Genomic DNA, 11,515 nt, shown 5'->3' on the forward strand with positions numbered 1-11,515 from the left:
GGCTTTTAAATTCATCCAGCTTGCCCAAAACAGCTCGGGTGCTGTGCCTAAGCCTTATAATGGCAGGGAAACCTGTATTTATGTGTCCACAAATTGTAGTGTTTGGCCTAGCGTAGCACACAGACTTGGAGCAAGGCAACCATGTGTGTTCCAGCAACTCAAAGACTGCAGTATTTTTGAGGTGTCTTTTCACTTGACCTAGCCAATTCAGAAATGTAAACTGACGAAATTTGAAGATTTACCTTTTCTTCCTGATAACAGTTGTTCGTCATCCATGTAAGAGTTGGCTCCACGTGTCCCGTAAAGACCCCAGGAAGAGTTGGTTTTTCTCCTTCAATGGCTCTTGTGTTGCGTGTTCAGCCCCATAACATTTGTGATGGGAGAGTGTTTTCATTAGTGTGTGGCTCTTTACTGAAGTGTATTATGTTTTTTTCAATTTCCTGTGTGAGTTTTGCACATTCATGTAGTACATTCAAACAAACATAGTCCAATCAGATTGTAGGAAGAGATACAGTAGCACTGGCCCCTGAACTTGAAAAAGATTTGAATTATAACGAGATTATAGTTTTCAACAGAGGAAATGGGAATAGATATAATGAGTTCTGGTCAACATCTTCTGCTGCTTGCTGTAATTGTTTGTGAGAGGAAGTTAATTAGTTTGGTGATTTACTGGGTTGCTTTTGTGCGGCTTGCGTCACTGACTGTAATGTTTGACAGCTGATCTGTTATGTTATTCACATGAACCATCTTTAAATTGAAGGATCTAACCATATGTTGAAGATGTGTTTTCAAACATCCATGCTTCACTGTTTGAAAGGTGAATGTTTGCAAAACAGCATCGGGAAGGAACTTGTTTTGGTGGAAAGTGTGCGTTCAAAAGTTTTTGTTGTGCATCAGAAAACTCAGATTGGACAGATAGTCTAGCTAGCTGTCTGGATTTACCCTGCAGAGATCTGAGGGCCAGGTAACCATAGTCCTCTTAAATCCATCAACACAAAGAAACAGAAGGTAACAGACATCCGGCTGAAATGAGGGCCATCCGGTGGAATATGGGCAGCACCGGAGCAATCCTGAAAGTGGAAGATTGTGGATATAGACTAGTATTAACCTAAAGGAGTAAACTGTTGACAGACTCTAAAACCAGAGCTTGATATGCAAAAAAATCCCACTAAAAACATGTTAATCATAAGATATAATTATTTCATATTTTATCATCCGGTAACAAACCATTTTGGTTTGAGACTTCTAGGCCAGTATCAGCCAATCCAATCCTTACTGTTAGCTGTGTGCTGTGTGTTTGACTTTGGCTTTGTCCCTTCTTAGACGTGCTCTACAGTGGAGTGCTGGAAACTGCAGTGCACTGTTGGGCTGCTGGAGAGAGGTGCCAGCGTTATCCTGAGTTTACGCTCCAGACTGTGGGCTGAAACCTTCCTCGAGGTACAACTACAGGACACAATGCTCTATGGTGCAGCACGCTTGTTCATATGTAACCTGTTAGTACAGGAAACTTAATCCAAGACGAAATCCCAGACTGGATGAGAAAAGAACCACAACGTCAGACAATCTGTGTTCATACTGCCCTCTGCCGGGCAGGTCATCAAACAACAGTTACAGATGTGTGCCCACTCCATACATTTTACATATTTTATCAGTAAAAATATCAGCAAACAAGAAATCTTGTCCACTGATAGTCTTCAACCACTTAACAAGCACAAAGCAACATGGTTTCCCAAAGATTTCAGATTTAGTTTACTTGCATTTTCCTGGGTTTTAGTTTGTAGTAAACAATGTGAGGCTTAGATATTTTGTAGAACTGATAAATTACACACTGTTGTGAGTTCTACCATTGTGTCAGAAAGGTATCACACTGAAATCGCTTGCCTTGTACAAGCTTCAATGCAATTGAAAAAAATCTATTTTATTATTTTTCAAGATGTGGGTTGAATCTGTGACTCTGGTCTGATCTGCGTGAAATGGCTCAACTTTTAAGATAGTGAGAAGTGACAGCATTCAAGCCTTTAGTCTAGTCCTTATTCATCTGTTCTCTGTTTGTCCGCAGAGGGCCTATAAGCAGTATGTTCTGGAGTGCTCTATTGAGTACAAGGTGGACAGGATGCCTTACTCTATTCTTCCAAAACTCAAGCCATCAGGATCCAAAAAGGTGACTGAATCAGAAGTTTTTGTTGGACCGAATTTTTTGTATTTACAAATCTGGGTACAAGTCTGCGGAGGTGCATCTGAATGCTGTGGTTTGCTGTTGTTCAGGTGGTGACGGCAGTGGTGTGGAACAAGCCGGACAGTCCGTTCCCTGTTCCAGTGTGGATCATCATTCTGGCTATTCTAGCTGGGTTGCTATTACTCTCCCTGCTCATATACCTACTATACAAGGTAACAAGCCAACAAATAACCCAGCTTATACAAGAAAATAACCGTTTCTGTCTGGCATGACATGAAATGTAACTTCCTAACGTTTCAGGTACATTTTAAATGGGGACGTCTTGCTCCTATTTAGCATGGGTGGTGCCCAGGGGCCCATTGTGTCACTCTCGTACTTGCGATTTGGGATATTTAACAATTTCTTTATAAAATATGTTTTAGCTTAAAAAGAGTTACACATGGAAGCAACACACTTCTTCTTCTTCTGTCTGTAAGGGTGTCACAAGGGGTACTTTTTGAATCTGATTGTATCATACAATCATACATATCATTGTATCATAACCCAGCCATGCTCCGATTTATTTTCACAGCAACAGCAACAGCAAACTGTACATATTGTACTACAAACAAGATTGTTTATTCATTTCCACGGATACACCCTTACAGTCCAGACTTTGTGTCAGACACTTTTGTATCTCATCTTCCTCTCTCCATTTTTCTCTCCAGATGGGCTTCTTCAAAAGGTCAGATCCATACGGTACTACTATGGAGAAGGCCCAGCTCAAACCCCAGGCGTCCTCTGAAGCTTGATCCGAGAAGGAGCCTCCCCTGCAGCTGTTCCAAAAAAACTGGAATCATTGTCACATTCCCAAACAAAAGAGGAAAACTTGCAAATAATGAGCAGTCAACCCATTTATGAAGGGACAGTTATGGGTGCTATATCACTGGAACTGCACTAACATGCCAAAGCAGGAAAGACTACAGTTGTCAGGCAGTTAAATATGCACTGCTGTTTTGGAAATCATAAATTTGTAAAATGTTTATGAAGCTCATCTCTGTGGGGAAATGGTCAGTTGGAAAATACTCAAAACAATGTGTTGACCACAAAAAGGTAAGAACTGCACAGCCCAAATCATTGCAGGAAGAGAATGCACCTCCAACAAAAGGCACTACAGTATTTCTTCATTCCTAAAAGGTCTGTTTTCAATCCCAGTGTTTGATATTTGTTGAAATGCCTGCCTTTGTATGCTTTATACACCACTCTTTATTTATGGCACAGTGTTTCTCCTCTCCTTGGTTGTTGAATGTTGTACTGTACTGTCTGCAGGACAATCTTGACTGTTTAACTTGACTTATTCCTCTCCCATATTGGGAGGTATTTTTTTTGTATGTTGTAATGTGTTATGACCCATTGGTGTTGTGGCCCAGAATAAAACCTAATTTTATATACCCTACCAAAATATTTTGAGGTGTTACTCATGAGTATGTTCATGTCGTGGAAGTAAAAAGTGCAATAACTATTAGGAAACGTTTCAGGTTCATGATGTAGATCGTTATACTGGATATTTGTCACCAGATGCCAATAAACAACAGTATTGTTAATAGAAAGAGTTTAATTTCTGCGATTGAGTGCTATCATCATCAGTTAGAAAGCATGAGCTCAGAGTCATCAGTCCAGTTCCCCAAGCATCATTTCCACTCAAAAATAAGGACAGGGCTCAGGTGGTAGAGCGGGCGCCCATATATGGAGGTTTACTCCTTGACACAGCGGGCCGGGGTTTGACTCTGACCTGCGGCCCTTTGCTGCATGGCATTCCCCTTTTCATGTCTTCAGCTGTTCTGTCAAATGAAGGCAGAAAATGCCCAAAAAATAATAAGAAAAACCAAAAACACACATGTGCTTGTGAATCAGCACCCTGCCCATGTGACCAGGAGACCTCAATCAGGTAATTAGGGGTGACAGGTGGAAGCATAAAACCAATCAGTGATGAAGAAAGGACAGGAAAGGAACATATGTAAGTAATGCCATAGTAAGAGAAAATAGCAGTCTTTACAAGTTTAATAGTCTTAAATGAACAGCTCAGATTTTCTTATTTCAGGTTTTTTAGAAGAAAGATAATGATGTCTTTGCACTTCATATGTGTATTTATCCGTTGACTGCAAAAACTGCATTACACCACCCTGACAAATGTTTTGGTGGTCTATGACTTCCCTCTGCAGGTGATGTATGTTACTTGCACCATCACAAATATCAGTACAGCTTTAGTGCTGAACTTTTAATATTAAAGCGCCCATATTCTGCTCATTTTCAGGTTCATAATTGTATTTTGAGATTGTCCCAGAATAGTCCCAGAATATTTTTTGTTGTACTGCACATTGCTGCAGATTAGTGATGGCAGTATGACACTGAAGATACACTGCTCCGAAGGTTGATTTGGTACGGGGAAATCAACTGAGTGGTTTGCAGCGCCACCGCCACACAGAGACTAGTCAGGTGCTGCCACTGCAACTGGCACCGCCTCGTTTCGAGTCTGAATTGTTGCTCAAAGCTTAAAAAAAAGTTGGTTTGTAGCAGCCTCTACAGTGACAATCATTACTTTGTTCTAATCGATTTATTTTCATTCATATGTAAGCTCCAGTGGAGGTAGAGCGGTACATGACTGCTCCACCGCTGGAAAGATCTGAAGACCCACTGGTTTACTGGATAAATCATAAAACTATGTACCCACACCTTTTTATACTGACTAAACATAAACTTCTCTAAATGTGGAGGTGTTGTGAGTAAAAAAGAAACAGGCTCAGTCCAAAAAGTGTGGAAAAAAAATAATGTTCCTTAATAAAAATCGTTGAGGGAGTATGTCTGGCCATTGTTACACAAGCACACTCAACTTGTGCCATATTTTCCCAGCACATCCTCTGTTTCCCCAATACCAACACACAAATTCACAGAGTGAGACATCTTACTTCACTACTATCTTTGTTGGGAGTCGCACATGCGCAGTAGCTAGGTAAGATCACACTCGCTAGATAACTCTTTCTCCAACTTTGGTCAGTACGAGGCGGGAATAGTTGGGAGACTTCTTCTAGACGAGGGCCACTTGTGGAATACCTGCAGAACAGGGACATGGAAGTAGTTCTTTTGTAGATTATGGTGAACTAGTGTGTGTTGTAGCAGTGTTTTGCTTTTAAGAACGAGCTAGCATGCTACGGTTAGCCCCCTTGTCTCGGCTAGTAGGCTAGTAGGCATAGGCCTACTACTTAGAATACCTCATGGGGGAGACATAACTGTAGCTTTAAGGTGACTGTATGTAATGACTAGGACCAGGGATGTAGTGGAGGCTAAACGCACGTAAACGCCGTTTTGCACCTCTCAAAATTCGGAAATGGCGTTTCCCACCTCCAAAGTGCGTTTACCCACCTCTGAATAGCCTATTGTCCCAAAGCCATTCTAAATTAAGCTTATGTCGTTTTAGTTTCATATGTTCATTAGTGTTTCATAGTTGTTAAACCTAAGACGAAGTCCATCATATTGCGCTGCATTACTGTCAGTGTTGACCAATCTCTTGTTTTGTTTGGGGTAGTGAGCCCCCAGCGTTGCTTCAGGCAGCGCTACCTGTAATGTACTAGGATTGGGCAATGGTTGGGTGCCTTGAAGTCCCGGTCGCAGCGCTGCCTGGAAGTCAAAGTCGAGGGCTTAAAACATCAAGCAGGAAGCGGCAGACCTTGGAGTGTTTAAAGAGACGGGCATGTCTCTCTCGAATGAATGGTCGCAGACTAAAGTTACGTACAGCCGCAATGGCAATCACCAATATCAGCTGTCATGCTTAAGGAGCAAAATCTACAAGCATGGGACATCAAAAAGTCACAAGGCAGCTGAAAATACAGTTAACACAAAAAACACAATTGATGTTTCCATACAAAAACAAGTGGAGGAGGAAGCAGAGAAGACAGCCTCACTGTTTCGAACAGCATACATGCTAGCCAAGAACAACAGGCCATACACAGACTACCAGGAGCCGGTGGTGCTCCAGCAAGAAAATGGTCTTGACATGGGCACCACTCTCCATTCCAGATTTACTGCAAAAGGTATAATTGATCTCACAGCAAAGGAAATGAGAGAGAAAATATTGCACCACACGCTAACTGCAGACCAGAAGTTCAGTGTTTTAATTGATATAATTCCTTCTTGAGTCTTTTTAACAAGAACTTCAATTAATGTATGAACTGAACTGATTGTGTGACCTATGAGGGAACAACCAGTGATAAATGACAGCCTATAGCAGTGTCATCAGGATACAACGTTAGGCCGTGGCCCCCCTTATCGGTGATCGCGTCATGGTCCACGTGATCACAGAATTTATAGTTTACCCACCTCTTTTTTTACCACTACACCTCTGACTAGGACCCAGATGCCAAGATGTGACATTTAGATAACATTATACATGGTTACGGGTGATTTCAGTGCAAGTAAATTGCATTGTTTTAATATCATAGTAATATTGTAGAGCAAATATATTGTGCCTGGTGCATATAGCTTACACCTTAAGGGTCTACTGAAGCAGTAGAAGAGGATTGTTACACAAGACACTAACAAAGTTATGTTACTGTATCCAGCTTTACATTTTTTCCAACTAACTTGACCTTACCTTGGAATGTCTTAGTTATGACTTTCAACATGTACTGGTTATGCATAGACAGCATTAAAGATTTCCACTCGTGATGATCAATCCTACACTTCTATAAACTGTAACTGGTATAGATTGGGTAACTTTCAATCTTTTGCATAGAATTTAAAAAAAATGAGACCAATTGCAATGTGAGCAGTGTGAACTTGGCTCAAAGCAATGCAAATTTAAGAAGATGTCACCATACTCAATGTAGGCCTAGTAATAAGATTGAAAAAGGGTGAGTTTTTTGTCACACCTTAAAAGTGTGTTTGTAAAGAAAGTGAAGCAAATTCTAGGGATGATATCATTGCATACACACTTAATCGTTTACTTCGTTAGTAAATAAAAAACCGTGAGAGTAGATGCCCAGGCAGTGCAATGAGACAAAGGCATAAGAATACATCTACTGAGCCGCCCTAACCAGTTTGGTGCCCTAGGCAAGATTTCAGCTGTTTTTGTCTCTTTTCTGGCCTTTGTGTTAAGATTTTTGTCACTTTTTTTGGCTTTTTGTAACCTTCTGCATGACCTAAAAAAAAATGGACTGATGTACCTTTTTTGATATTGTTTCATGGGTTTGTTTTAGATTTAAGTATTGCCCCTTAACCAATCTCCTAAACCCCTCCCTGTGCATTTTACATGCTTCTCCGCCCTTTAAAGAAGAGCATGGATGTTTTATTCCACTGTTGGTATTGATGTTTGCTCTAACTGGCATTTGTGCTGAGTGTGTGCATGTGTGGTTCTGCTGGATGGATGCTTTTATGTCTCTCCTCCTCCCCTCCTTCCCTCCCCTCTCTTCTGTATATGTGTGTGTGCTTGTGTGTGTGTGTGTGCTTCCTGGATATAAAAGCCAGACAGTGACGAGGGAGCTACCCTGCAGAAGAGCTCAGGTTTAGTGAGAGAAAGAGACAGACGAAAACAGAGGACTGCACTCGCCTTCCCCTGGCTGTGAGTAACACATTTTCTGTCTTATGTGTTTAGACAGAGCAGAGCCGAGTGTGTCATTTACAGCCGAGCATGACATCTTGTGCATGTTCTGCATGGTTTATGCTCATGAATTTGAGTCTGTAGGGGCAGATGACTCAGCTGGTTTTGTGTGGAGTCTCAGTGAGCTGTGAAATGCATACAAATCTGGTAGACTAAAGTATTTTCTGTTCTCTGTGCCTCATCTCTTACAAATGTGACTTATTTTAATGTTACACAAACAGACACAATATTACCAAAAAAAGAAGGAATGTTTTGGGATTCCTGATCTGTTATGTGCCGTAGACAATAGTGGCTAGAAAATGTAAAAATAGTGTATTATTAGTCATTCCTGTACACATTTTTGTTACTTATTACATTTTAGTGTCAATCGGGAGTCAGGATACCCTCAAAACGGCCCTAAAACAGGCCCTTGAACCACTGATTTGTACGGTCGGGAACATGCAATCCCAGGTGGTTTTCCTGCTGACTGATCTCTTTGATGACTGGTTGATCCTCTGTGATACCTTCTATTCAGCATGTAAAGAGGATGGCTTTCCCCCATCTGTTGTGCTGTGAGTCAGCAGATAGGGTATTAGTGTTTGGAATATGTGGAGATGACCTGGGTCCACCTTCATATGGGCTGCTTTTGTTTTTAACCTTTTTAATACTGGTGAACCCAACACTGTGTCTGTCCGTACTTAAATATGAACATGTTTGTGTCTACAGCAATATATTTTAAATTCTATTTAGGATCACAAAAACTTCAGTTGGTCTAAAGTAGTCAATCAATCCATGTTTGTGCGTGTTTGTGACATTAACACGAGGCTATGGCAGCATACTTCTGGAGAGGAAGTGGATGCAGTTGGGAACAAAAATAAATGTCTGATATGGGCAGGTTGGATGGGATCCAAGCAGCTCAATTTGAAACTGCAGCACAGACAAATATTGATCTGAGTTTCTGTTTCCTGTTTCTCCTGTACAGGCCCTGCCTGCTCTGTATAAGCTGTAATCATGTCAGCCAACAACCTGCTAAAGAATCCCAGCGGGGAAGGTAAGAGCTCATTTTCTTAATAGAGGATCTGCAACTATGTAGTGTAGATGTGCAGTGCAGGTCAAAAGCCTGACATCTGACATGTCCTTCCCTTCAGCTATCTATTTCGCTAGGGCACCGTCGATGCATCTGGGGCTTAGCCAAGAAATATAATAATATAGTTTTAAAAGATTCCATGGGCTTAGCGCCGCCCAAGGCGATTGTGATCTGTTTAAATAAATACTATTGTTGTATGTGTTTTGTCTGGTATTTGTCTGTCTTTTGATAGTTTTGTATCGTGCTGTGGACCCTTTTTTGTGTCCTGAATAAAGACTATTATGATGGTGACTAGTCTATATCCACTTCCGAGAGGCGGCTTTTTAGCAGGATGTCCGATACCTTTCGCTTTCTTTGTGTTGGTATTTTAAACTCCGATTGATTTCTGAGGACTATGGTTAACTGCTCCTCAGATCTCTGCAGAGTAGATCCAGACAGCTAGCTGGACTATCGGTTGAATCTGAGTTTTCTGTCACACGACTAAAACAACTTTTGAATGTACACGTTTTCCACCAAAACAAGTTCCTTCCTGAGGCTTTTTTGTAGCGGGACCGTGGCTCTGTCCAGTGCTTAGCACCGCCCGTGACAATTGTGAGTAGTTTAAAAAAATGGCATTAAACCAGAGCTTTTTTTTTCCCATGTTGGAATGCTGTGTGGACTAACCAGACCTCCGCTGTGCCGTGGGGGAAGGTCTGAGATGAAACTAATGAAATACAAACCAGCCAGAGTTTTTTTTTTCCTATCCCAGAATGTTAACTGTATCTCATGATCTTCATCAGCAGCCCCTTGAGACGTGGTTGATTCTTCGAACAAAGCCAGTAAATGGGTCCTGTGTTTTGTCAAAGTACCATTTGCTTTTGTTGCTGGTCAAACTTATCTAAACCTGCTCTTGTAATTGAACTTGACTCAGTAAAAACGTGAAAGTGTACACGTTAGAAAACAGACAATACTACTATTGGCAGCCTGAGACTGTGCATTTCCCTCCCAGAACAGTTGGACTTCTGGGAGCTGACGGAAAACGGTGGGAGTCAGTGGAAAGTGGAGGACATGCCGGGAGACTGTGGCCACGACTTCTGCCTCGACGGAGTGACCAAATACTTTGCAACCTCCTTTGAGTGAGTGTTTACCACTGTATGTATAGTCATGTGGCTGCATTTAAATACTACAAATGCACTGCACTGGTCAACACAGCTGCAGTCTGTATCTACTAGTTACTTCGTTCAAAGATCCAACTACAAACATGTATAACAATAGATGCAAGATGAATATGTACAAATTAAAAAAAGATGGGATAAAGGAAAGAATACCCATGGGATACACAAAAACATATCCATCACTCTAATCAACAAACTATGATTTATTAGTGAGAGGATGTGGGGTAAACTGTGCTTCATATAATTTGTTTTTGGTTAAAGACATCAAGGGAAAAATATAATTAAATAATTTAATGGAAAGACACTTATCCTCCTGTTTTTCTGAAACCAAATGTGTGTCCTAGGCTGTGTCTGAAGAGACAGGTGATTGACTTGTTAGCGGAGGATTTCTCTGGCGAACAGCTGGACGCTCAGCCTACCGTCACAGTGGAAGACTGGTAAGACAGAGTTACATGCATGTATGCACCTTCTGTAAGTGCTTAGTGTCACCGATTAATGGGCGGCTCATCCCGAAGGTACTGCGGGAGAACGGATTGTGGCTGCACCTACCAAATGTCTGTGAGTCTGCTGGACGAGAATCAAGAGGTCATACAGGAGTTCAAACCTGAGGTGGTGACTCTTGACCCCGACTTTGACGACTGCTCATGGAAACAGGTACACAGAGAGGGGGGAACGCTCTGTACGTTCAGTGCCTCATCCTGGAGTAGCCTTCAGGGACATGCATGACAGCGATTCTACAAATACATTAATCAAACTAAGGTCACAGAAGTCCCCCGTGCGTTACTTCCTGGCACTGCGTTGGTAGTGGCCTGTTGTTTAAAGGTCAAATGTGTAGGAATTTCTCCCATATAGCGTTTAGCTCATATATCGCAATCAAGGCTCTCGCACCACACAATTCAAAGTACTTATTACAGCTACGGTAACCTTCACGCTTCAAAAAGCCAAGGTGTCATCCACGTCTTCATCCAGGTTTACCTCCGGCGATCTGGTCCGCTCGTTTAAATTTTATGTAAAGATTCGGTGAGTACTACAAACAGCAGCAACAAACGCAAAAGGCGGTGCAGTATGTCCTGTATGTCCCTCACCAGCTAACGTATTTCAAGATGGCGCACGAACATGGAGCGTCTACCCCAGTTCATGCAAACATAATATTTCAACCCAATAGGAATACTTGGAATTGATGGTGGTGGTAAATATTCATGAAAAGGACACATTTGTAAGTGGGAAACACAGATTTTAATAATGGACAACTAAAAACGTTACACACTACACTTTTAAGACACCGGTGAGACAACTAAATAAAATCAACAGCTCATCAGACATGAAAACACAACTGTCTACTTACAAAGTCTTAAAGAGACGAGCACTAAAACGGTGCGTTTCAGACCGGTTGAACACAGGTAAATTCAGACAGAAAGTATGAGAAAATAATGTGTTTTATTAACATTAAAGCATTTAAACATATTCTAAAAAAAGACGAAATACAA

General features: G+C 41.4%; 2 protein-coding genes across 2 annotated transcripts in view; both read left to right on the plus strand.

The window, feature by feature from the left end:
• Window positions 1–3,615, plus strand: part of LOC116687553 (integrin alpha-5) — a 42,757-nt gene extending 39,142 nt beyond the window's left edge. Inside the window, exons 27-30 of the mRNA XM_032513013.1 lie at window positions 1,324–1,437; window positions 2,060–2,161; window positions 2,266–2,388; window positions 2,884–3,615. Coding sequence (XP_032368904.1) covers window positions 1,324–1,437; window positions 2,060–2,161; window positions 2,266–2,388; window positions 2,884–2,967 — 423 coding nt within the window. The 3' untranslated portion in view covers window positions 2,968–3,615. The remainder of the gene's footprint in view (window positions 1–1,323; window positions 1,438–2,059; window positions 2,162–2,265; window positions 2,389–2,883) is intronic.
• A 3,885-nt stretch (window positions 3,616–7,500) lies between these two features.
• Window positions 7,501–11,515, plus strand: part of fbxo2 (F-box protein 2) — a 4,891-nt gene continuing 876 nt past the window's right edge. Inside the window, exons 1-5 of the mRNA XM_032514057.1 lie at window positions 7,501–7,769; window positions 8,770–8,838; window positions 9,863–9,989; window positions 10,373–10,465; window positions 10,544–10,682. Coding sequence (XP_032369948.1) covers window positions 8,799–8,838; window positions 9,863–9,989; window positions 10,373–10,465; window positions 10,544–10,682 — 399 coding nt within the window. The 5' untranslated portion in view covers window positions 7,501–7,769; window positions 8,770–8,798. The remainder of the gene's footprint in view (window positions 7,770–8,769; window positions 8,839–9,862; window positions 9,990–10,372; window positions 10,466–10,543; window positions 10,683–11,515) is intronic.

Source organism: Etheostoma spectabile, chromosome 4, assembly GCF_008692095.1.
Source record: "Etheostoma spectabile isolate EspeVRDwgs_2016 chromosome 4, UIUC_Espe_1.0, whole genome shotgun sequence".
Classification (NCBI taxonomy): Eukaryota; Metazoa; Chordata; class Actinopteri; order Perciformes; family Percidae; genus Etheostoma; species Etheostoma spectabile.